This window comes from Protopterus annectens, chromosome 13.part0, assembly GCF_019279795.1.
Source record: "Protopterus annectens isolate FY-2018-M chromosome 13.part0, PAN1.0, whole genome shotgun sequence".
In the NCBI taxonomy this organism is placed as follows: Eukaryota; Metazoa; Chordata; order Ceratodontiformes; family Protopteridae; genus Protopterus; species Protopterus annectens.
The window spans coordinates 283,892,801-283,919,474 of NC_056747.1; the positions used below are offsets into that span (position 1 = coordinate 283,892,801).

At 40.5% G+C, this 26,674-nt stretch overlaps 1 protein-coding gene across 1 annotated transcript in view; it reads right to left on the reverse strand.

Moving 5' to 3' along the window:
* Positions 1–21,651: 21,651 nt before the first annotated feature.
* ELL (elongation factor for RNA polymerase II) overlaps positions 21,652–26,674 on the reverse strand; it is a 1,387,197-nt gene continuing 1,382,174 nt past the window's right edge. Inside the window, exon 12 of the mRNA XM_044053846.1 lies at positions 21,652–25,722. Coding sequence (XP_043909781.1) covers positions 25,606–25,722 — 117 coding nt within the window. The 3' untranslated portion in view covers positions 21,652–25,605. The remainder of the gene's footprint in view (positions 25,723–26,674) is intronic.

A 26,674-nucleotide genomic window follows, 5' to 3' on the forward strand; every position in this document is an offset into this window, starting at 1 on the left:
GGACATGACTTGTTTCTGGGCCTCTACCCACTGGTGTTATGGCAGATCTGGCCATCCGTTTGGAATTGGCAAAGTATGGAAATGAAATCTGTACCCCTGGGATACTATGTTTAATACCCACTTGTCCTGGATAATGAACTGCCAATTTTGAGCATGAAGTGCTAGTCCCCCCCCCCCCCAAGTGGGCTGCCAAAAGATAAGTGCTTGGAGATGGTAGAGGAAAGTCATTGAGACTTCTTACTGCAGAGTTGTGCTTTGTTTCCTCCAGATTTGGAGGTGGAGGCACCCCATTGTTTTGACCTGTAAGAACCCTGTGATTGATATCTGGAGCCTTTTGAGCACCTGGGTTTGCCCTGAGTGGCTGTGTTAGACACAGGAAAGGACCAATTTTTAGTAGGCCAGTGCATAGTGAACCTGGGTGGCTGCACTTGCAAGAAATCTTTTACAGTTTGCATAGATTTAGCTTTGTCTTCCATTTTCTTTAAAACCTCTTCTGCCTTATTACCAGAGTATCATGCTGCAAAGGGGCATCCAACAATTTAGCTAACATGATCAGGCAGATTTTGCTCCTTGAGCCAAGCATCTCTTCTAATCACAGATCCAGTAACGGCAGCTCTACACAAGGCCTCCAAGGAATCAAAACCACATTGCAAAGTATGCTTTCCAACCTGTTCCGCTGAATGCAATAAATCCTGTAACTCTATTTTCCACACAATCAGAAATCAACATTATTTTCCGTTTCATTAAGCCCATAACATGTTTAAAGCCCTGATTGCCAAGGTTGCAGACGTATAAACCTTCTTACCCCATCTATCCAGTGCCCTGGAATCTCTATCTGAAGGGGTAGGATTTTTGGCTGTAGAAGCCTCAACACCCTTGGGACCCTGAGAAATAGTCTTAGGATCAGCAGCAGGATTTTTGAAAAGAAATTTGTGGGAGTCAGGAACCCTGTAATATCTGTCTGACTTGCTAGGAGCCGGAGGCAGGGAATCAGGAGCCATGCTTGATTCCGAGAACACATCATCAACAACGTCTAATGCAGGTGGTATTGCCAAAGGCCTATGCTGAGGAAGAAGGAGGAAATCCCTAAGCCTCTTTTTTGATTCAGAGAAGTCCTGACTCTCCCAGTGAAAATGTTCCCTTAAAGTATGCAAAGTCTCTCCAAAAGAGTAATCCTCAGGAGGAGATGCGCCTCTGCATCAGAATCCTCATAGGGCGGAACAGAAAATTCCTGATCAGAAGAGGAATCAGAAGAAATGGAAACCTGATCTGAAGATTCATAATCAGTGCCTTGCCGAGGCCTCTTAGCGGGGGGGGGGGGTTGGGAACCCCTGATCAAGGTAATTAAATCCTCAGCCATTTTGATTATCTGCTTTTTAGGCATAGGGGCCTGAGCACATGGCTCATGCGTCGGTTTTTTAGACAAAGAAGTTGTTTTTGACCTTGGTTTTGTTGCTGGCGTTGGTTTAATGTAAAAATGTTGAGGCCTGAGAACACCCTCAGAAGCCGGTGCATGCTCAGTAGCTCCGGACCCATCCAAGGGAGAGATATCCACGGGTTCAATACTTTGCGAATCTCGTGGCATATCAGACTCCGAATGGGTCTCAGTAGAGGCCTGCGGCTCAAAAGTAGCGGGTATCAGGGGCTGAGAACGCCTCACTGAGTACCGGCAAACTGGCTTAGGAGAAGCTTAGTCTGTTTTGGACCTAGACGGTCTGTCTCTGTCTTTTTACTTGCGTTTTTTGTGAACTCCGGTAGTCGGATTGCTAACAGACATCTTGAACCAAAATATTTAGAAGCAAAAATATACAGACGTTTAGTGCGTTGGCTAAATTTAGCACAAAACCGACAGCAAGGCACGTTGCGATCAGGGCCCAGGGCAAGGAATACAGTACAAATGAAAATCCTCATGCGGTATTTGCTTCCCACAAGTAATGCAATCATTAACTTTTACTGACATCGGTAAGGAGCAAGAAAAAGTTTCCCCAACGAGGTACTTAGCTTTAGTTTGAAGACTTTGGTTCTGAAACTCGAATACGAAAATTTCAGGAGTCGGCCAACAGGCACTTGCGAACTGCTCCTGCTTTGGGCACCGCGCGGCAAGAAAGATGGATTAAAATGGCGTCTGCTGCATGTTTTATACCCTTGACGACTTAACATCACGGAAGAGGAGACAGCAACCAACGCAGGATCCAAGACTTTGTTATTCAGGCCGACTGAGGGCAACCTGCCAGCACATTACCCAAATGTAATGACTGCAACAGTGAAACACGAAAACATCCCCCTGCAGTGGTCTCAAACCCATCAGGGTACTAATCAAGCCACAAGTAAAATCATGCCACTCCATTTTAGGATCCTTGGAAGTGGAGGAAATACACTTAGTCTTCTGTCTCTTCTTAAGGGGATGTCAGCTTTACCAAGCCTTGGTGGCTCAGAATGCTGCCTTGACTCGATCAGGGTACCAGGAAATTCCTCCCTAAGATCTGGGGAATCCCCCCTAACCCTCAGATATAACCAGCTGTGGCTCTCCCTCCACATTCACTATGGACGTCTGCAAAGCCTCAGATGATGTGTGAGAAGCCAGTTCCATGATGGCCTCCAACAGGGTCCCAGCAGAGGGAACAGATGTCAACACTGGACGGTCTTCAGGGTTATTATCCACTTCAAGAAAGACGTTTAATGGAGGCTGGACAGCAGCAGTATCAGACCTTGACTTTTTGACCTTTTTCTTAAGTGGTGGCTATACCTTAGGGTGGGTAGATTTGGCCACGGTACCCAGGGCCAACAACTTGAGATGGTTTTCAAGATAAATCGAAAGGAAAGACAGATGTCTGTGAAGCTTCTTCGGCACAAACATCTGACAAATCGCATACTGACTGCGGTCGTGAAGTGCTTAGACAAAACAAACACTTGCGTGACAATCCTTATGGGGAAATTGACTCCCACACTGACAATTCCCTTTCGTGGATGACATGAATTCTCAAAATACAATGTAAAAGGAATGCCAACAGGACACTTATCTGAAATAGACTCTGTATAACCAGTAGGGCAAACAGCATTTTGACATTCAACTATGGCATTTGGGTGGATGGCAAAGTTGTTCTGAGTTTGGAGCATCCATACGTCACATTTATGCTCTATACTGATGTGGGAGGACACGTCTGGCATATGAAGCAGATAAGAGTTAAAGGCTTTGGTACACTGGCCGGATGTAGTGCTATCCTTGGCAGATCATCCCACTGGTTATGAATACTGCAACAGTGATATGGAAGGACATCCTTAAATTCTTTAGGCTTAAATTTCATACGTGGCTGAAGAGGGACTTCCAAAAGTGACTCAGAGGCTATCCTTCCTCGTTGTAGTCCCTTCAGCCTTTTGTTCTCGTGTTTTAAAGCAGCTGAACAACTTCTGATCATTTTAGGGAGGAATGACTGAAATGCAGCACTTTCCTAAAAGGATGTTCTTGAACAAAACAAATGTGGTGCAACTATCCTCTTATAGTGGATCTGCAGACTGAAATCGTAGTTTCCTAACTTAGTTGCAATGAAATTCAGCAATTTTTTTGTTAAAAAAAAAAAAAGAGAGAGAGAAAAAGGAGGGGTCCCCAACGAGGATCCTTACTTATTCACAATGAATGAAAACTGGTACAGAACATATGGCTGACAGACCACAGTAAGAGACAGTCTTACTTCATGGACTGGGAGCAAGAAAGTTCTAAGAACTTTTACACCTGTATGCCTCTTATGTAGCTAAAAGCAAGTTTAATGTACAGTTCACACTTAACAGTGCAAGGGGAAGGTGCCCACGCGTTTGTAAACTGACTACTGTATCCGTGACAAGATGCTTCTCATTAGTAAGGAATACTGCAGTTATGATCTAATGAAGAACATCCTCTAGTGATATCTGTGGTGGACCCAAGTCCCATAGTTTGGACCACCAAACCTCTCATTTTTCTTGCTTGTAGCTGCAGAAGTGTGTGAAGCCATAACTCTCATGTATTTCTAAATATGGTTCTACTATGAGAAAGTATTAAGATAATGGTGAGACCTTTACAGTTTAACACATTATTCTGATTTCTACTGCATAACTCGGTGACTGCTTCAGCTCCTATATGAAAATCAGAACTGAGACCCCCAGATGGTGCTCAAAATCATAACCTTCAAGTTTAGTGAAACTGTGATTGTTATGCTACCCCGCCTTAAACTGATTTAAGAAGGGACACAGGAGACCCAGCACAAGGAAAGAGTATGTATAGCAAACAAGTTAATGGAGTATGAGAATTATTCTGTAAACTTTATCAACGTTACAGACAGAAGAGCATGCAGGACATACTTATTGAGACAGGTCCAATGCAGATGGTATCACCTGAGATGATGTGCTTTTAAAAATGATTTTCCTTCATGCTTGGAAAGCCTGTTACCCAGGGACTCCTGGTCAGGTTTTCAATTATTCCACTACTGGATTACAGAAGTTTACGATCTGCTGTGGCTAATGCTAAAAACAAGAGAAGCAAAAACAAACTTCTTTTTAATGGTTTCTGAACTTGAGGTTTGCAAAATACAAAACAGTGAAAACAGCCAAGCCAGTTAAAGCTGCTGTAGGTCTCGTCTGGGGAAAACAAACATCTTATACAGCCACATGAAATGGCAACAGATACTATAGTTCATACACAGTTTTGATGTAGTCAATGGAAGTTAGAAAGTACTGATACTAATGTGTCCTTGCTTCAGTAAGCTTGACTTCATTTTCTAATTAGATCTACAAACTATGAAAACCACTGTTACATTTTTGTAACATGCAAGCTACTACAAAAATCCAGTAACACAAAAATTAAAACCAAGCCAGACTGAACAGAATAATCTTAAAAAGACAGAAATTAAACCCCAGCTCTGTGGCATACAGAAATGGAGCCCTGGAAATGACCCAGATTGATTTGAGTCTTGATCACTAGAGGAGGGTGGAGTGGGACAGGAATAAATGTAATTTTGCCAGCTTACCCACTCCAGGAGGAATTCTGTCTGTGATTTGGCATAGTGAAGGGGGGGGGGGTATACCATGATTTCAAAACAGATTTCCATTTGAAATTCAGCATTAGACAGTAGGGCAGGAACTGATATTTTTTGCAGTGCAGCACATATCAACAGCTCTGCTAAGTTAGGGCATCCCCCTAAAAAAAAAAAAAAAAAAACATACAAGATGGAGGGTGATTCATAAAGGTTACCACGATGTGTACACCTTCAGTAAACTTTCTGAATGAATAAACATTAAAAGCACTGTGTTACAGCTGTCTATGAATTCAGAAAGGTTACCTAGAGGTGTACCTTATGGTAACCTTTATGAATCCTGCCTCCCAGACTGTATGATACTAGTAAAAACTCGTGTGTGTGTGTGTGTGTGTGTGTGTGTGTGTGTTTCCAAATCCCCTTTCCGGCCCACATATGACAAAGCTAGTCTCAGTATTTGGGGTTACCAGGGACACAAATTAGGATCAACAAAACTAGAAAGAAGCAGATGGTCAGCCGGAAGGTACAAATGGGAAAAAACTAAAATAAAATTGAGAGACATATTAAATAAAGTTTTATCCCCAATGATTTCACAAGCCTTTCTGTATTCTGAAACAATTAGCTTGCAACTCTAAAAGGTGACATTACTCTTGCTCTACTACCATGGCTGCTGTCAACGATCCGAGACAAATCAGTAAGGAAGACTTGCCTGTGAAGTTTAAGTCAATGCCTGTGAAGCTGTAAGCTGACTCCAGGAAGAGACTTTAGGAAGCATGATTTTGTCCATATGTATGGTACACTGTTCTTTTGTACATTAACAAGGTGCAAAAACATTAATCAGGAATGCTAACTAGAAGTTAAGACAATTTGTGCAAATATGCATGAAGCCTCACAGCAAAACAAGGAAAACTAAAAAGAATGTAATTCTACTGACAACAGCACACCCTTCAAAGCCCTGTTTATTTTAATGTTACTATCCAGGCAGCCTTGCTGGATCTGGGAGGCTCAAGAGATGCCTGTGGTGGAACCAGCAGCATCAGAAACAGAAGCATTGGAGGGCTAGCCGCTATGAAACTTGTGGGCTTCAGAAAAGGCTTAAAAGAGAAACCTTTAAAACCAAAAAAGCTTTGAGCTCAAGAGAAAAAAACTCTGCAGTTCTAAGATGAGTCAAGGGACTACCATACCTTACAGAGAAATATTAAACTCCCCTGCTCTTAGCAGATGGAAGGAAATCTAAAGCAAAAACCTGCAACAATACCAAACAGCAGTACAGCACCCACACTTTATTACATACAACAAATTTTATTATATATAGCACTTTTGCAAAAAAAAAAAAAAAACATTCATCTGTTTAGTGTACAAAAGGGACACCATTTTGTTTTTTAGAAGACGTCTGAAAAACTGAAGACTGCAAGTTTTATTCTGTAACATTTTGGCAAAGTGAGAAGCTTGTGTAAACTCCAAGTCCATGGCTCAATGCATTTTTCCCCACAGTGCAACAATGCAACATAAAACGATATCCAATACCTTATCAAACTGCTTAGAAAAACATAACTCAAGAAGCGCAGAATTAACCCATCCTCCTACAAACTACGGTGCTGTGGGAAGTAAAAACATAAATGTCTAAACAAGTCAAAACAATATAATCACATTTGAAAACTCATTTGTGCCAAAATGGTCACACAATTATTCAGGGAATATGTGTTCTCTGATTTCAGCCCCCTTTTTCCAGATCATAAAGTAATGTCTGTACACAGTATCACATTTTATTTGCAAAAATATTTTATATCACTGTATAAATTCACATTTAGCACTTGCGCAATTTGATTCTCAAAAAAAAAAAAAACTTTTTGTAAGTAAAGGTTTCTTAAAAAATTAATCAGGACTAAAAAGGTTTTCTTTCCTGGAATTAACTTTCCATATTTTTCTAACCAGGCCTGTGTTTTGAGCTCAAAGAAAAAAAGTCTGCAGTCTTGCACCAGAGCATGCCTGCAAGGATCACTTGAAATGCTGCACATTTAGATTTTGATATGTACACCACAACTTTTCCATTGCTTTTTCTGGAATGTTTTAGTAACCTGACACTGGTAATGCTCTAGCCATACAGCTCACTTCAAAAATTCAATTGTCCAAAGAAGAAGCTGTCAGAATTAAGCTCTACTTTTAGTCAAAAGTAACTTTGAAAACTAATGGCACAATGAACGGTAAAAAGATGCACTCTTCAGGCCAAAAGGGATAACGTAATGCATACAATAAAAACAAAGCATGATGGATAAAATATAGGGGTAAACAAACAAGAAACTGGTTGCTAGAATTGCTGTAGACAAGGAAAAAGATAAATTTTGCAGATTCTCACTAGAAGACAGCTAACAGAATCAAATCTTACTCACAAGCACAGAGGTAATAAGACAATGGAACAGAAAACATCATTTCACCTGATCTACACGAGGAAACCATCCTCAAGTCCTCTGACTAGGTTCATTGTTTCCACTAATCAAATTTATCTTTTTTAATCCCTAAAGCTCAGAGATGGAGATGCACTTAAGAAGGTGCGTGCTGTGATTCCACCAGACTACACAAGAGCCCTCTTCTTTCGCACTCAAATTTCTGCAAAGCAGAAAACAAAAAAGCATTTTACCAGAGTACAGTTACAGACACAACACTTACTCATTATACAATAAGAGTCACATATGCTATCACACTAATGTATCCTTTTAACACAGTTTAATGTTAAGCCTTTTCAATATGGGCTATTTATTGCACCATCGACAAAGTAGGTAAACAACTACCTCAGTGCCCAGATAATGGCTGAAAAGGGTCCACAGTCAAACTTGCTAACAAAGGCAAATAAATTAATGAAAATTTGCTATCTTCACTGCTAACAAGCAACATATTAGTATACATCTGCCTTACAAAGAACTCTCAGAAAGCCAAGGCTGAATAGCAGGACTGTCAGTTTATAAGGGGATGAGCAGAAGTACTTCTGACTTGTCATGGAAGATCCCTTTGTAGATTAACTAATATAACAATGTACTGGCTAAATCCAGCACTGATGAACCTTTCTGGCAGGTTCCATGGTTGGAAAAAATCACAGGCAGTAAAAGCCAACAACGTAGAAGAAGCTAAGGACTGCATCAGAAGTTTGTGGAGAAAACCACGTTTTGGAGAACACTAGTCAAAAGACAAGATTCCTAAGGTAAAGGCTGTGGCAACACTTGGAGAAAGGATGTGGGTTGTACACCAAAGACTGCAGTACCCAGATGTGCCAAAAAAGCAAGAAATGATAGCAGCTACTCTGGAGAGGAAGTAAGCATACTTGTCAGGTCATCAAGACATGTCTACCTGATAGGATATAATCCATTTAACTAAACTGGTACAGAAGCTTCAGGTATACTTGCAATATCAGCCATACCTTGTGGGAAATGGATCCAACCATACATGTTTTTGCATCAAGTGATCAACTGCGAGGTTAAAGGGTACTGCTCCTTCTAAAATGATAACCATTTCTACTCGGAAGTCCAACAGAAGACTTCTAAGCAGTTTCAAATGCTCAAATAACCACAGGCAAAGGCCAGCAAGATCAAGGGAAATAAGTCCTGGGCCATGCCCTGAGGTGGCGCTAGTTAACACTCAAAACAGAGGCAGAGAGCATCCTTGGCTACGACCATCCATATTTCAACTCAGCCACTGCACACTGCCAAAAATATTTTAATCTCTATAAATAAAAACTATGACGATAAGCACAACCAATGACAATCAAGTCACAAAAGGGAGATCATGACCACATCAAAACTATTCCTGTGAATAAAGGTAGAAGGGGAGAGCCTTGTAGTAGAAGAGCTGATCTCGAGTGCTTTACATCAAAGAGGCAGTTAAAACACTGTCACTAGAGCTTAAAATATGAGATAAGCGACTCTGCATGACCACAAGATGGTTCTCTTCCACAACAGTAAAAGCTGTTAAGAGCAATGTCTGAGACAAGATAAAAGCACTACTCAGACTACTTTTGGCAAAGGTGAACAGACTCAGGATACTTGCCTGGAAAGTTAAAGGATCATGTTTGCAGTTGATACACAGGGGAGAAAACAGAACAAGCTGGAATGCACAGACAAAAGAACATCCACCCAAAACGAAAATGGAGTTTAGGTGAGCTGCCCCTCTCAATTGAGTACATGTGTTGAGACTGGAATGGAAAGCCCTTCTCAGGGCTTGTTGCAACAAGTCCACCAATTTAGGTCCCTGAGTTAAGGAACCAACATGAAGAGGAAGTCTAAAACATGTAAAGTTGCTTCCTCAACCTCTTCAAATGCCACAGAAATATCCCTTTGTACAGATGTGTTCTAAAGCACCAAACATGTGTGTGTTTGTATGTATGTATATATATATATATATATATATATATATATATATATATACATATATATATATATATATGGGTCTACTTTAAAACAACGAACGTACGAATCACCGACACCTAGTACTACGAGACTAAATGTCCGAAATTCCAGTTAGCCAAAATGGTTAATGATCGAAGGTCGAATCACCGACAGTTGGCATATGTTCACAATAATATATCTTGTAGTTCCGTTAATAAGTAGATAAATAGCTATAAAGTGTTTTCATTGATTTAGTAAATCACATCAAGATGGCGGAGACGTCGCAATTTGCACCAGGAATTCTGGGACATGTTTATAGTTGTATTTTATCACAAAGAGGTAAGGAATGAATATACTGCAATAGAATTTGTGAAAGCTATAGCGAGATTGCTAAAAGTTTGATTTGCTATTTTGTTTTTGAAAGAAAACACGCATGAAGTGGTGCTCCAATTGCAAGTTTGGGTGATATGAACAGATGACATATATGTTTATATTTGATTTTCTGATATTGCAGTATACTGGTGCAAGGTTTGAATTTACATGATGTGTCTTTCTGGAGTCTACTTAAGAAAACTACAAGAAGTACTTCCGTACAAATGCTTTTTGTTGAATTACGTCAATTTCAGAGGAGAAATTGTTGCTACTATATATGTTTATTAGCGATGTTGTGATGGTTATACATTCATATTGTTTCCTGAAGATATTTGTATTTGTGAATGAAGAATTCAAGTTACAGTGTTGGAAATCACTGTTATATTATTTCAATTGAAGATTATATTAGTCAATTTAGCGTTATTGAAGACACGTCGGTGAAATGGGAGTCAATTTGCAGAATATTTGGCAAAGTTAATTTTCGTTCATTTGGGGTCGGTAATTTATGTGTTAGTGATTCGTACGTTCGTTGTTTTAAAGTAGACCCATATATATATATATATATATATATATATATATATATATATATATATATCATTTTTTATTATTTTTTTCTGGATGCTCCTACTCAACAACTGGTCTGGTCTGACACAGAACTAAAAGGAAGCCTAAACACCATATTAACCCCCCTTGCAAGCAAATAAATATTGGATGTGACTGGAATGCTAAGGAAAGAAGCCCATCAGGGGTTCATCTGGGTACATACACCAAATGAAGACCTTGAGCAGAGGGTCAGACATCAAGAGAAATTCAAATAACCCCTGCAAAACCCCAGGCATGATATGGCACTAAGGAGAATTTTTAGATTCATAGGTAGTTATTTGTTATGCAATCTAGGAGACCATTGACTAGCCTAAGCTCCCAAGTGCTCTAGAGTACTGGTTACGAGCTCCACAGTAGGAAAATGAAGGCTGAGGGGAATAAAACATTTTTTGTTGTTGTTGCTTTTGCTCTCTTTTTTGTGATCCCTCACTTTATTACAAACCTTCCAATACTGCACAAATATTGAGAGGGCAGAACAGTCAAATCCATCTTTTCCTGGTTTGTGTAATAGAATTAATGCATTTACGAAAGAAGGGTAGTTTTGAACCTTCAAAATACTCTTTTTTTAGACTTATTTGGAATATATCTTACAAAGTTTTTTTAGAATTATTTGGAATATATCTTACAAAGTTTTTTAAGAATTATTTGGAATATATCTTACAAAGTGATGTGTATTCAAAATGTTTTGGTTTGCAGTTATGGGATATGAAATATTACAACCTTAATGTTTGGTTAGCTGAGGGGTGATGGGTCATCACTCCTGGACAGATTTTGTTTCCCCATCTCTCCACTTCACCTGCTCTACCACCAACTCTGTTCATACAGTAACTAGGTGTATAGGGCCACCTTGAATGATTTCCTAATGCTGCTCAGAGAGCACAAACATTACAATCTGACTTCAAACCAGCAATAGGTTGTCAGCCCTGAAACAGGATCTCTCAAATGTGCACCTTGTTGTTCTTTCTTACTTCTTGATGGTCCTATGGTACCCTAAGCTACAAAATAAATAATGCACAGAAACAGTAAAGGTACGCATTCTGATTCCTCTAGAATTTGTGTAAACTAAATGAGATACAAATTACCAAAGCAATGTGCCTCTGGATTAGCCATATGGCAGCATGAAGAACAGGTGGCAATCCTGTATAGAAGATGAAATCAAATAAAAATCTTAGGGCTACAAAGTGTGCCTATAGAAAGAACTCCTAGGCTCTCTCAAAAGGCAGAGGTAACGGGCAAGAGCACCAGTTCTAAAAATCCAACTAAGGTATCAGAAAGGGCACCATCACAAAACATGGCAGCCCTAAGAGACAATAATGGAGGGCGAGGTAGCAACCTTTTCAGAATCCATTGAGGGGGCTGCCAGTCATCTCATAAGGAAGCATAAAATGGTTTTCTCCAGGCTATGGTTGCAAATGAAACACCTGCCAGGTTCTGGCCTCTGAAGAGACCTCAAAGTACAACTACTTCTGGAAGCAATGTGAAACCAGTCATTGGAGTGAGAACCAAAGTGAAGACCCCTGAAACAAAGCATCCTGAGGAGTAACCATTCGACTTCATGCATAAACAGGAGAATGGAACTGCAAAGGACCACTCCGAATAAAAGAGCTGCTAAGGCAGAGAACCAACTAAAAATACCTAACAAGTTAGGGAACATGAAAGGAGAAAGGGCCAACTCCCACCCTTCTCCTGAAAATGGGACAAACTCTACTGCCTCTAGAGTGGTAGAGTTTTGACCTGACAAATGTAATTCTGTAGTCAAAACTTCCAGAGGAAGGCAATCAGGAAAGGAAGACCAGAAGTAGCAGCCTCTCCAAGACGAGGCAAATCAGGAGAAGCAATCACCTACTCATGCCAGCCTAAACCAGAGTAAGGCTGCAACATGGAGGCTTGCAGACACACCAGCCAACACAGAGATGGGCACCAAGAAAGGACACTTTACATTGACTTAAGTTGATCACAGAGCATCCACCTCTTCTTGGAAAAAAGGGTGACTAAAGAGAGTAGATACAAGACATTCACCAAGGAGAGTAAAGCTTCCCTTTAATCATATCATTGACCCAAGCATGAGAGGTCTTACTAAAATGCACTCAACCTCTGAAGGATGAATTAAAAATACAAGTGGGCCAATTACTGTAGGAACATGACCTCATCCATGCACATGTCCAAGCCTACAGTCTTGGTGAAAGCATCAGCACAATTCACATTACACAGAGCTACCTGGAAGCCCATATGAATGGCAGTACACAGGATATGGAAGAAGTCCTCCTTGAGCCCAGACTCTGAGAAGCTTTTCCTTTCTCAGAGCAATGACATAGCTAGAGAGATGAGATGCAGAACTGACTATCCCAAGCCACTGCATGGCACAAATGTGGACTTGACTGACACACCTGTTCAAAGTTTGGGACATCTCGTAAAGTGGCATGGAAGAAAAAAAATGTGGTCTATAGGACCCCTGAGAGCCCACAGTGTTGACAAAGGCTTTAGAATGCTTAGATAGCAAATCAAGCCCACAGTGCAAAAAAATAAATAAAAAAAAAGAAAAAAACTCTTGGATGCTTAAACAGCAAAATCACTTCAACAGGCGAGACACTACCAATCGGCTTTCTTGGATGGCTGCAAAAGCAGACTGAGGGTGCCTTTAGACTTGCAAAAACAACTTCTTTAAAAGCTGATTTTAAGGAAGGTAATGTCTTTCTACATTGGGAGGTAACCTGTGTTACTGGGACAGGAAGACAAGACTTAAGGAGCTGCCAAATGACAGGAACTAGGCGACATGCTCATCAGTAGTCTCTCCACCTAGGAGTCAAAGGTATAAGGAGCCACAACTGCTCCTAAAGCCATGAAAAGTACACACAAACATGCATGTAAGCTATGCTAATGCCAGGAGCTGGGAAGACCAGTATTCACTTGTGAGTTCACAGGCCCACATCTAGCATCATACTGAAGTCCATAATGCTAAAGTCATAAACCTAAGACTCAATCTCCCAACAAAAATTATACAGATACTCGTCTCGTACACAAGTCACATACCCTTCATGCAAACTCACAAAATAGTTCATACTCATACAGGACTGCCCAATCATGCTGGCTAGGTAGAAGAGTCCCAGAAGCCTCAACTCTGGAACATAATTAGAAGTTGCTGCCCCCTAACATGATGGTACTTGGATCTTAATAGATGACCAAACAGGGATAAGCAGTACAATTCCCCACCAGCAACTGGTTCTACCAACCGTGAAAGCAGACAGAAATTCTACACAGGCTAAAATCCTTGCTAATAGATCACAATCTAAGTTCCTACAAGAATCAGGAGGTTATGTAAAATATAAACTTACCTCTACAAAGAATAGGCCTCAGTCTTTTGAACAAATTCTCCATGAAGATGCACTGCCTTTTTTTCTTGGACCATGAGAAGGACCCTTTCAATGCCACAAGATTTGTTCTACCATCCAGTTAAGAATTCAAACAACTTTCCAAATCAAAAAGAATTTAAAAGAAAATGGTGTGAATGTAGGAACTTTTATCTATGACTACAAAGGCTGAGTTCCGACCTATGTGAGTGGCAAAAAAGATGTACAAGGAACAGGGGATGAGTATGCTCATGCAGCTGATGTGTGACATCACTCAGACACCTCTGGCACACATCTTCCCCAGACCACAAACCTTCAAGAGAAAACACGCCAAATTCTGAGCAGTGGAGAGGAGGAACCAAGCACTGGTCCCCATCAATTAAAACTTCCAATACAAGATCAAAGTGCTAACAAACTGGCTAAATGTTAAAATACCACTTATTTGAAAGGGACAACAAAATGTACAGCTGTGTATAAAATTTCATATAACTGTAGATGTTCAAGTGTGGTCAGTGTTGCAGTCATTACCTTACAGAGGATGTCACCTGCAGGCATTGACGCATGGCAAGACTTTTTTTCAGACCTCAGAACACTTTTCTCCAGCCATGTTGGCACTGCCTTACTTGAGATAGTTTCACACATCTGTAATCTAAGCAGTGGCCACCCACACCATCTTTGGTTCATTCTTGTCCCCACCCATACAAGCTGGATACAGCCATGCATACATTTCTCTCTGCTGGCCATATCATGCCCATACCAGTGTCTACTCGGGCTGAATGCAAGGGTATAGTCTGTGTCACAGACAATATAAACCCTCCTTAGGGAACCTGAATAAGGAGAGAAGGTAAGCAAAGTAGAGGAGTGAAGTGGGAAGGGGTAGAAAGTACCCATCCCCCAACTAGAAACAGTTCGACTGCAGTAAACAGGAAGGAGGGAAACAAACGGGATTGCAAATGGCCACACACAAACTTCTACAACCATGGCAAGTTGCCTACACAGCTGCACTAATGTCCTTCTTGGGTCACTGTTGCAGTTATAACTTACAGGGAAAATTCTCCAAAGCTTACTCCATCCAGGTGGGAGGCTGGTCAATTGTACCATTAAGACTAAAATAAAACCTTCAGGACACCAAAGGCAAATCCAGTCTTGGCTTCTGCGGCCACATTAAGCCAGTAATGCCTACTGAACTGAAGACGAAGTCTCTGCTTCTTGGGTGTCCTGGGTAAAACCCCCTCTCAGGAAGGCTGTAGCAGTGGCAGCACCTCTTCTATAATGGGGTGTGCACTTGTCCTATAATGTCTTGCCAACTGTTTTATAACAGAAGTTAATGTAATGTGCATGCCACTTTTAAATAAACTGTTTTGCCACTGGCAATCCCTGCTTAGTTATCCCAAACGAGACAGCTGCTCTGATTTACTGAAAGTTTTGGTTATGACTCAGTAGAACCTCAAGTCAAGTATCTACGCATACCCAATCACCCGACCACCCCCCCATTTTGGGGATTTTGGAAGAACACTGACAGATAGATTGGCTTAGAACTACTAACTTTTAGCATAAAGTAACAGTTAGTATATAGAGGTACCCTGTCTCTATGAATCTACAAGGAAAGATTTCTTGCACATGAGGGCTTGTAGTTTGGAGAATCGTCTTGCAGAGGTGATGGCTATCAGGAACACAGTTTTTTACATAATGAATTTCAAAGGTGCATGACCTGTTGTCAGTGGTTGTCATGATCAGTTTTTCTAAGACAAAACCGAGGTCTCAGGCTGAGGCCAGACCAGGGGGGGGGGAGCTCTAAGGTAGGGTAAGGAGCCATAATCAAAACTCCTAACGATGTGAACATCCTACAAAAGGGCCTCACTGAGACAGATGCCTGGTGTCAAAGCCATGGCCTCAAGCTCAATGCCAAAAAGTGCACTGTCATCCCTTTTGGTAAAAACTCTGTACCCATGAACTACCACATAGGTGGTAGTCTACTTAACACCGAAAGAGTGATAAGAGACCTTGGGACACAGGTGGACAGTAGTCTCTCCTTTGATAATCACATCGCCACAGTAGTCAGGAAATCCTTCTACGTGGCACACCTCATTACAAAAGGTTTCTCATCCAGGAAAAAAAAAAGAGGTCATTGTTCCCCTCTACTCATCACTCATTAGACCCATTATAGAGTACAACGCCCCTTTTGGTAAGTACCTCACAAGACATCTACAACAAATGGAAAGGTCGCAGAAATACCTCACAAAGAGGATTACCGGACTCAAACAGATGCCCTACGCAGACCTTCTATATATATATATATATATATATATATATATAAAAAAAAAAAAACAAAAAAAAAAACAGCTTTACTCTGTCGCATATCGCCTACTCAGAGGCGATCTCTGCTTAAATATAAAGCTATGTCAAACCCAGAGCTATTGGACATGCTCCACTTAAAGAAATCCCAATCCCTCCGAGCTACACGCTCTAGGGAACTAAATCCTTGTCATTACAACAAACAGAACATGCTGGAGGGATAGATTCCTGTCCCAGAGACTTCCCATATTCTGGAACAAACTACCTATCTATATCAAACAAAGCTCATTAACACTCTTCAAGAAAAATCTTGATGATTGGATGGGAGATGGGAAATTCACCCCGGGGATCACTTCTGTGACTTTTCTTGACAAGGGCACAGGAAAATAATTTTCTTGGGTGGCAAAAGCCAGGGTACCGTTTGGCTAGGCGTATATAGGCCCTAAGGCCAATAGCCTGGTACCTACCTATGAACCTATAAGAATAGCTTCACTGGGGGTCTGAACACTAAGGGCTCCACAGGAAATCATGCTGAAATAGCGGAGACACCTGTCTTTACTGAAAAAGGCATATGTTAGGCCTGAAGAGGGCAACTTAAGACAAGAAATGTAAAATTATAGGCACGTCCAAGTAATATGGTTTTTGATCCCTCCTTTTGCATTAAAACAACCTTTTCCATTTAATTAGATATAATTTCCCTTTACCTGGCCTTTCAGTTTCTCTCATTGCTTTTAGCCTTTCCTCTGAAAAAGTGTGCTGAGGCAGCAAGAAGTTTTTTCCCCCCTTATTATCCGAACCATCAATCAGGATCATTTCTGTCCTTTCCTCCTCCAATTTTGTTCCTCCCTAGGATGTAGAGTATGGGAGGAAAAAAACAATGGAAAAAGTGCTGCTCAATCTAGACAGAAGGCATTCATTGCCCAATGTCGATCTGTATGAAGCTCTGGAGCAGAAATCTGTCAAGTGCTTGTGGCTCAGAAACGCAAACAGGTCTATCTCTGGTACAACTCACCTGTTCTTACGGTCAATGAATGGACCCTTGTCCAACATCCACTTCTATGTATCTGGTGAAGTCCAGCTCAAGTCATCCACTGTGGTTTTCTCCCAAGTACGAATGCACATGGCTTTCAGAAGGATGTACCCCAAAGGCCTGTTCCCAGGTTTGCATGGCTAATCTGCAAAGTTGAGATAACAGAGCATATTTCATTATTTATATATGGCATAACTGCGGTATGACACATAGGGTTCCAAGGTTCTCAGCCTGTCCCAAATGCACTGAGGACCTGAGCCACTGCCAACATTTTTTAGGCTTATGAGTAGCTTTCCTTGCCTGTAATACAATGTGCCTTGTACTTTGAGGTTCTTTGTATGTGCCCCCCCATGTTATGTCTGAGGCATCTCTAGTTTGGAGGAGACAGTCTGAACAGCACGCCTTTTTTATTTTGGATTTAAAGAATATCCATCACTACAGATCAATTTTTATGCTGGGTAGGACTAGGGTGCTATGTTTCAGGAACTGAACCTGCTAGTCCAAGGTGGTCTTCAACACTGAAATTTCTCCATGTGCAGTCTGGCTAACAGCACCTTCAGAAGAGTGGATACCATGTGATCTATAATGCTGACAAACTCCCCGACTCTCAATGTGGATTTTCTCAGCTTATTCTGAAAAAAGTTTGAAAGATATTATACCAAAAGGGTGGCCCAATCACCTTCCTGGCTAGGCAGAGATCCAACTTCTGTTTGCTCAGGGACAAATCCTACTTTGTTGAAACAATCTACAGTGTATGCAGTATACGCCAGCACTCTCCACATCTACTCCTAGGATTGAGCCTGTACCAAGCAATCTTCCAAGCACACATAAGTAGGGATTGCCCATGGTCGTACAGTGACTAGGTGCCACTTTGTAAATACTCTAAGCACGGCACCCAATCCAAAGACAAGAAGGTAGTGATGGCAGGCAACCTTTAGATGTAGTGTCACCAGTAGAGCCCGAGACCCCAGCCTGAAAAGTTCAAAATTCATAAAGGTTCCAGATTTCAAGATGTAATCTTGAAATGTTCAGAAGGGGTATCCAACACGTGCCTTTTCTTGGAATAATAGCCTGGAGTGAAACCTTTTTCCTCTTAGATGTAAGGCACAAGCTCTATGGCTCCTTGATACTTCATGTCTGCAAAGCAGGGTGGGACTAAATGTGCCTGGACTTTTGGTACTGATCCTTTTTTCTGGTTTGGACTTGAAGTCCGTACTTCCTTGGTGACAATTTGGGGTACCAGATGGCTGGCACTTATGTTTAACTAATTCTGGTAAGGGAAAGTCAACCATCTATCTTAGGAGTGATACAGAGGATTGGTGAGGGCTGGAGTAGGGAAGGGAGGAGGAGATTTGCATTATCACAGCTGATCCTTGGCAGGGAGGTTCAGCCCTGGAGGTCCCAAGACCTCCATCTTCCTGCTGCCATTTTCCCTTGTGTTTTTTCTATATTTTGCTAGTTTTTTCCATGCTTCCAGTAGAAAGGTCCTTGAGTAAATGGATAATTTCTGCAGTATGTGGGAATAGTAGGGTGAAATGTGTTTTTCTGAAAAGAGTCTTCCCTTTGACCTCCACCTGAAGATGGGTATACAAAGACTAAATCTACCTACTTGGCATTAAGGAGTTGAGCCTCCACATCCTCGGGTAGGGAGTGACTCCAACCAATAATGTCTCCTTTTAAATTAACCTGTAGCAACGGCAGCACTGGATCCTGCAACTACAGTAACAAACCCACCATTTTCCCAACTAAAAATAGTCTGGGTTTGGCCAAGGACATTTGCTTTCAGGGGCTCATTTTGCATACCCCAAAAATTTCTTGTAGCTTACTGATGATATGCTTATACTATAGTGTGAGAGTCTAAACATTCAGGGTTGATGGGTATACAATTTCTTCCCACACTGGTCTAGCAATCTTGCCTTCCATGTCACTGGAAGAATATTCCACAATGCACCCAGTCTACTTTCCTTGTCAATTTTCCAAGGATACTTACCTGGATCTGCAGTAAAGTTCTTATTCAAAACGTATGAGGTTCCACATCCCTATACACATCTGTCAGGCTTCTCAGTAGTGTGATGGTGTTTGACAGCCTATCACCAAGGAAACAGTTTGAAAAAAAATAAGAGGAGAGTGGGTTAAAGAGAGAGTGGGAGAGAGATAGAATGGATTTGGGTGCCCTAGACCCAGGGGGTTCCAACATCTTTCAAGAGTCTAAGGCCTCCTGACACTGTTACGTCAAGTCTTCTTTTATGACAAGCGTCTCTAAAGACATGTTCTCTAGCAAAGTCGCAGAAGCCAATGTGCCTCCAACGCCATCTGAGATGCACCCCAAGACAGCTGTGAACTACAGTCTAGTTCCTCTTCCTCATCAGAATTGGAGTCCAACACTTTCACTGGAGAGACTTCCCACTTCCTATTAGGAGAAGGAACTCCTGACAGCTGCTCCAAGTTTGGCTGCAGTACACCAATTTAGTCTAGTCCTAGAATGGAGTCTGGCTGGGGTCATGGGAAACAGACCATCAAGGTGCAGCTGTCTGGGGGGGGGGGGAGATAGCACCTTTGGAACCCTGGGAGTGGACATCCTTGAGTTCTAACTTTAAAGTGCAGATGTCTTTCTTAACTAACGCTAGAGATGCTGCATCCCCCTTTTACTACAATCAAACGGTACTTGGAGGTAGACAACGTACAGCTAGAGTCAGAGGAAGCACACATGACCTGGTCTATAATACTATGGGACATGGTGGTCACAGGTATGAAGTCCTCTCAAAGGGATATGTCACAGACTTTAGCTAGTATAGGCATCAGGGCCGTTTCAATGAGTACCTCCATGGAACTGACACCCTGACACCTAAGGGTATCCAATGAACCTGAAAACTCAAGGGTGCCCATTTTTTTCTCTCTCTTTACATAACTGCTTTTCTTTTTTTTTTTTTTTTTTTTTACTTGGCAGACCACACTACCCTGCAAATAAAAGTGTGCAAACATGGCAGGAGGACTTCAGTAATGGTGCAAATCTGTTTGCTTGGCCTGGCATCCCTGGTTTTAGAGAAACCCCTTTGGCAAATCTGCAGTTAACCACATGGTGCTCTGGGCTAAGGCAAAAGCCACACTTGATGTGGAAGTCCTTGCTGGGAATTTGGCACTCTCAGGTACAATGGTCAACTTTTATGGGAGCGGACACACCTCTGTTCCTAAATATCAGCTGTTCATAATCAGCCACACACTCGGTGACTGTGTATGTGAATGTGTGTATATATTTGTCTTAGTGAGCCAAAGAAAAGCAAACATGGGCCCCAAAGGGATACGTACTCTCTTGATGTTATACATATGGACTGATGGAGTGTGATGTGTTCTCCTGAAATGAACACTGGTGCGACAAGGAAGAACTAAAAATGTCACCTATACATGAAGATGTGTGGAATAAGGTGATATCAGCCCAGCCATGGCAGGAGGGGTTCCAGTTCTGAAAAGTACATCTTGATGTCAGACTTGGCCTGTGGCAAATATACTGTGTAGGTTATGACTGCAACAGTGATCCATGATAAACATCCATGAGAAGATGGAAATGCATCTAGGCTTAGTTATAATGAAATAAAGTACTTTAAAGAAAAACAAAACTACAAAATCCAATGGAGGAAGCAGTGAAGAAAATGAAATATGATGATCTTCAAATATACAATTACAAGACATGATATGTTTAATCACATAGACTGCAGAGCCCTGGCCAACTTTGCTAGATCCAGGACATCTGTGTTTATGTCAAGGTTATTTGTAGCCAATTATACATTTTTTGCAGCATATCACGTTATTATGGGTTCTTTGCTGCTGTCTTTACAGCTACCTTCCAGATGATTAAGTTAAGTCACTGCTACTAACCTGACAAAAGCTTCAAAGAATAATTTGGTATGGTAGACTCAGAGTGATAGTTCTAAACTCTGCAAAACGAATCTAATCAAGACAGGTGTGGGCCTTGCCTGCAGGAGGGTGACAAGTCATGTGTAAGGAGGAGATTTTCTGCTCCAGGACAATTACACAACTGCACAATGCACTTATTACTTCACAGCCTTCTGATTCTACAAAATGCAAGACATCTAGGTTCAACTAGGTGTAGACACCACTCAAAAGACACATTCGGGAAATCAAGAGGACAGCTCCTCTAAGAAGGGATTTTCTAAATGAGCAACCATACCAAATACAAGTTGCTCCCAAAAAGAAGCTGATGATACAGTGTGTAATTCAGACATGGTAAGATATTTCAAATCCCAGTCTAATGAAGAACCATTTCAGAAATTGGCCTTAAAAAATGCAACAAGCAGTCCTGACTGAAAGTTTTTCTTTCTGTACCTCTTTAAATAATATAGCATCCTCCAAGGCTGCACAAATTTGACAGAAGTTAAAAGTTTTGACAAAATGGTCTGCCAGCAGAAATGGATATGACAGGTTGTACAACTACAGTGATTCCAAACCAGTGTACTGCCAACATAGGCCAAAGATGTGGTTTTACATGGCAAGCTACATCACTGAAAAGTTTTCAGTTCTCCAAACCATGTTACAGTCTTTTTTAGCATCCCCTAATGATTAAAAAAAAATACATGGAACAGTCAACAGCATTTTAACAGGAAACGTCCTTGCAGCTCAAAGTTATTTCTTTATACAGTGCAGAATACATAACTGTTTACTTCTTTACCCTTTTACGTTGATTCATATAAAAAGGCATAACAAACAATCCTTCAGATTGATCAAACAGCTGGTATGACATAATGGAATTTTACAAACAGCTGCACAAACACCTTGACTGTTATAAGGTTTCTCAACAGTACAAATTCTGAAGGTATGCCCCATGGAGGTGACCATTACATATATACATTTATTTTAACTATTTGTTAACTGGGTAAATTAACTGGCCAGAAGCATCCCTTTTTAGGGGCAACCTGGGAGCACTGTCAGGTCAAGTGACTTTCACAAAAATCACACAGCAGGCAAATGGAGGTGGAATAAGAGACTTTGTATGCTTGACTACAGGAATTCTCACGACTATCTCACGTTTTGGCTGCCTAAAGTTCCTTGGTTGTACTTTATAACCCTCCAAGGAAAAAAGCCACCTTTGAATGCGTCACATCAGCTAGGTATAAAGAATAAATTCCTTCTAGAACAAACAACGAAATCAACTGTGGAAAATCACCTTTTGTTATCCACGGTATATAAACTAATTGGCTATTAATCAATCATGAATTACTACTGTCTAATGAACTGGTAGAAGTGAATTCAATCAACACCTTTGCACATTTTCATAATGCACTACAAGGATATGTATTTAACAGTTCTGATTTGATGCAAGATGATTTGTCTGTGTTCAGCTTTGGGACTTCTGAATCACAACTTTTTTACTATGTATCTTAAACATCCAGAGTGCATCCATATTGACTTAATTCTTTTAAAGGCAACTGACAGAGTTCAACTACAGACTACTACAGGGTATTAACACTTCATAATGTAATGTGTACTAGTCGACCATTTCTTCTGCATTCTAAACTTCTGACAACTGTAAAGTGGTGTAAAAGGTGCTCTTTCTGTAGCTAACATCACTTCCAACAAAACTGGTCATAAGCTCAAAAATGCAAACTGAAAAGATAATGCCCAGCACTGAAATATATTTAATACTATTAAGCAAAGTGCACTTGGGAAGACATACTATCCCCTACAATGGAAAGCTGTTTAACAGTCCCAGTCACTGGTCTGACTGCTGCCTTGCTAAATTTATAAGGTACTCTGACTTGTAATCCTTTGAGTGCTTTGGTGAAAATTTCAGTGAATCCAGTAAAGGAATTCTAGCATTAAATGGAAGAGAAATAACATTGGTGGCTACTATGTACTAGGATATGCTATGCATTTAGTTTATGTGCAAAATTATGGCTGTGAAGCAGAATACAATGCACATCCAAAGATAGTCCCTCAAATGAGATGACAAAACTAATACACACACTATCGACTCTACCATACAACTGGTTCTTTACTTACTGTTATTCCTAACATACTAGAGATACCAGGAGCATACCTCTCAACCTCTTAGCACAAGAAATGTGGACAAAGCCTAAAATAATGGGGGGGGACAAAGGCCCAAAAAAAGGGGCAAACTTTAAATACTGCTCTTATAAACTTAGTAAATTGGTACAATGAAGGATATGTTTTAGCATGCATTTTCTGAAGGATATGAAGTCTGAAACTTAAACGTGTCTCATTATTTAGCAACTTCAGTCCTCAGTTATTTTCCAGAAAACCAGATAGTTCATGAGGAAAAGTCGGAAAATATGAGGCAAAAATTTGGGCAGTTGAGAGGTATGCTCAGGAGAAGGGCTAATACTATTAAGGGAACAAGCAAGTTTAGATATTTTTTAACAGTCTTTCTGAAGAACACTTGCCTTCCTGATAATCTACAGCACCTGTTTCAAGGCATGTGTGCCAAATTTAAAGCTACTGCAGAAAAAAGTACCTCCTATTTATGCAATTACATACACCCCAAGTGAAGCAAATGCAAAATTTAAACACAAAGGGATTGGGTTGTATAAAAAAGTGAGTAAACACAGCATGCCTCTTCTAAGAGAACAAGAACAGCAGATGTAACCTCTAAAACCCCCCCTTCTTAAAGGCACTTCCGAGTTTCAAAGTCAAGTTGCATATTTCACAGAATTCTGTGATGTCATGTAGTGACCTGACAAACTCCTGGAAAGAAAACCCAAATCAGTGCAGGCATGATATGCAAAAATAAATTATTTCCATTTTACAAAATTGTGTGCAAATTCAAAAATGAGACATCAGTCAGGGGAATGGTGAGACACTTTTTTCTTTAAGCTATATTACTTTTGATGTGGAGATGTAGTGGCCTCTAGAAACATCAAAACATACCATGGCTGAATAGCAAAGGAAGATACCCAAAGGGGAAACTCCATATACTGTACTGCTTTGCTTCCATAAATAGGTTCAAAGAAGCTTAATATGCTACCATAATGACAAACCTTGTGTGCTATTTTTTCAAATGACACTATGGCCTTCTACTGCATACCTACAGGTTTTCAGCAGGAATTAATCACGTACTATAATAATGAATTACCAGTACTGCACACAGGTGTTCTTCACTACTAACTTTTGTGTAGTAATATGAAGTGGTGGTATTTTTATGTCAGACGTCTCTGCACGCCCAGTTGTGGGAGTAATGCTCTAGAGATACTGGTACTGTCTTACTGACTGCTTTGCCCTTGTAAAATCACTCTAGGAAACAAACTGAAGTGGCTATATTTTTTTAAAGCTGCTTTAAGTATGGCACAGCGGCCTGACAACCAAAAAGGTGGGGATGGCACACATTTTCATTCAGCTACTGCTGAAATGTAAAATGATCAGTTAACCTTTCCTACTCTAAGGATGCAAAATAAAAATGCTAGCGTATACAAGCTTGTCAACAGCTGTAACAAACTGTAACTCTGATAAGTGAATTCACTTTTCCATTTATCTAACTGCAAGCAAAATTATCATACTTGCACAGCAGTCGAATGCAGGAATGCCTTAATACTGGACATTTAACTGCATTAAAAATTACCTAAGCTGTAGCCTTAAAGAGAACAGAGGCACAGTGTTTCAAAATCATGCCACTTTTCTTTTCTTTTTTTTTTTTTTCTTTTTTTTTTACAAAAATATACCAGCTTCAGATGGCTAAAGCCCGTTTATAAAATGTAGAATATAAAACGCACCCCAAAGCTTACTTTGTCCTGGTAAAAGGCTGAAAATTTGTGCATGTGCTTGAGAGTGGGGGCTGGGGTTAAGGTGCCACAAGACTATCAAAACCTAACAGGACTATTGTGCTAAAAAAAAAGATTAAGCTGATGAAGTGCATCATTTTTGGATTCCCACAAAACTGTATAAAGTAAATAATGTTATAATAAAACCTAAGAACCAGGAAGAGTTCAAAATAATCCACTGTCCCGGGATGATGGCCTGAAATGAACAGTCAAATACTTTTAACTTGGAAATAATCCTTGGCACCAGAGCAACTGGTTAAATTCACCAATGGAAAATACAAGCAGTCTGGGAGTTTGCATAAAAATCTTGACCATGGTAATCAGTGTTGCTAGAAGAGGAGGGGTTAAAGCAGCAGCAACATTCCATTTCTATGGGGAAACACATTGGCAGAATAGTACAGTTGCATCATTAACAAAGTTAGTGAGTATTTGGTCACTGTCCTCACAGACTAATACTCTTTTCCTGTATAGCAGTTAACAGAGTCATGCAAAATGCCTCTCCAAAGCTTTCACTTAGTGCTGGCCTCAAATTAGTGGATTTTCCTCTCTTTGTGGCATCTGAATTAGAAAACCTGGAGAAAAAATGCCCAGGTGCTGCTTTGACTTTCTAGGATACACAGATGCAAACATCATGCTCTACACGACGTTTCCACTGGAAAAATCCCCCAGTGTTTCCTTCAGTTTCTTTAGTGCTAGTTTCTCAAAGGGAATTTTCCCCCTGCACTTTAAGAGAACATTGAAAAACAGTGCAAGCCGGGAGCATTTTCTTCACTACCCGAATGAATTCAACTGCTAGCGCCATGACTGTATCTGATGGTGGTCATATTCTGCTATAAGTCTTTTTATATGAGCCAGTTTGTTGTGCAGATATTCACAGCGGTTCTTCTCTTGACTATACTCTGGATTAGACTGAAAAGAAAAAAAAATTGTTTTAAACAATCCTCACCCATTTCAAAAAAGCTGCACAACACACATGATTTATGGCAACGTGTTTTCATATTCATGTACATGTCTATGAACATACACTTTATCTACATTACAATGTTTGCATATGTACAAGTTTACTACCAAGTATGAATAAGGAGAAGACTGTAAGCTGATGATTCATTCAAAGTAAGTGATAATGAAATAAGTTAATCAAAATGGTACATGCTACTTGCCGTGTCCTGTTACATACCCAAGGGAGGAAAAATATGCCATACCCTCTGTAATAAGACACCCTGAGCTCAAAATTATAGTAAGTTACGAGGGAGGGAATTAAAATATTTGGGCAGGAGATTTTTTGTTTTGTTTAATAAGCACAGCTGCAGTTTTATTACCATACATTCAGTAAAAATGCTCTCCCCAGTCATAATTAAATGCATTAAAAACATTCTCAAACAATGAATTATGCAGCCAGTATAGAAAAGATTAAATAGGAATACTACAGAGCCAAAGTTCAAATTTAGTACTATGCTATCAAATGTACGGCACTTTCTTATTTATCATTTTGTTGACCGAGAACATCAGACTAGGACAGAGCTTATTTTCACTGGGGACCCAGGGAGAAATGCTCCAGATCTCTTTTTATGGTAGCACACGTACCTCTCAACCTGGAAACATCAAAAAATCTGGACAAAGCCCATGAAAAATGGGTACAAATCTGTATGGAAAGCTGACTAGTAACTGGTCAGATTTCCTAAAGGGCTTAGTCCTATCAAGGTAGAATCTGAGCTGTCTGTGCACATCTGAGGTGTGCAGGATTCTTCCCCCCTTATTTTGAGGATTAGGGAAAAGGGCAAATGGATAAATTGGTTGAGAACCACACTGGAGTGAGATGGCCACACTGGACACCACTTTAGGCATGAAAGTTGGGTTGGTC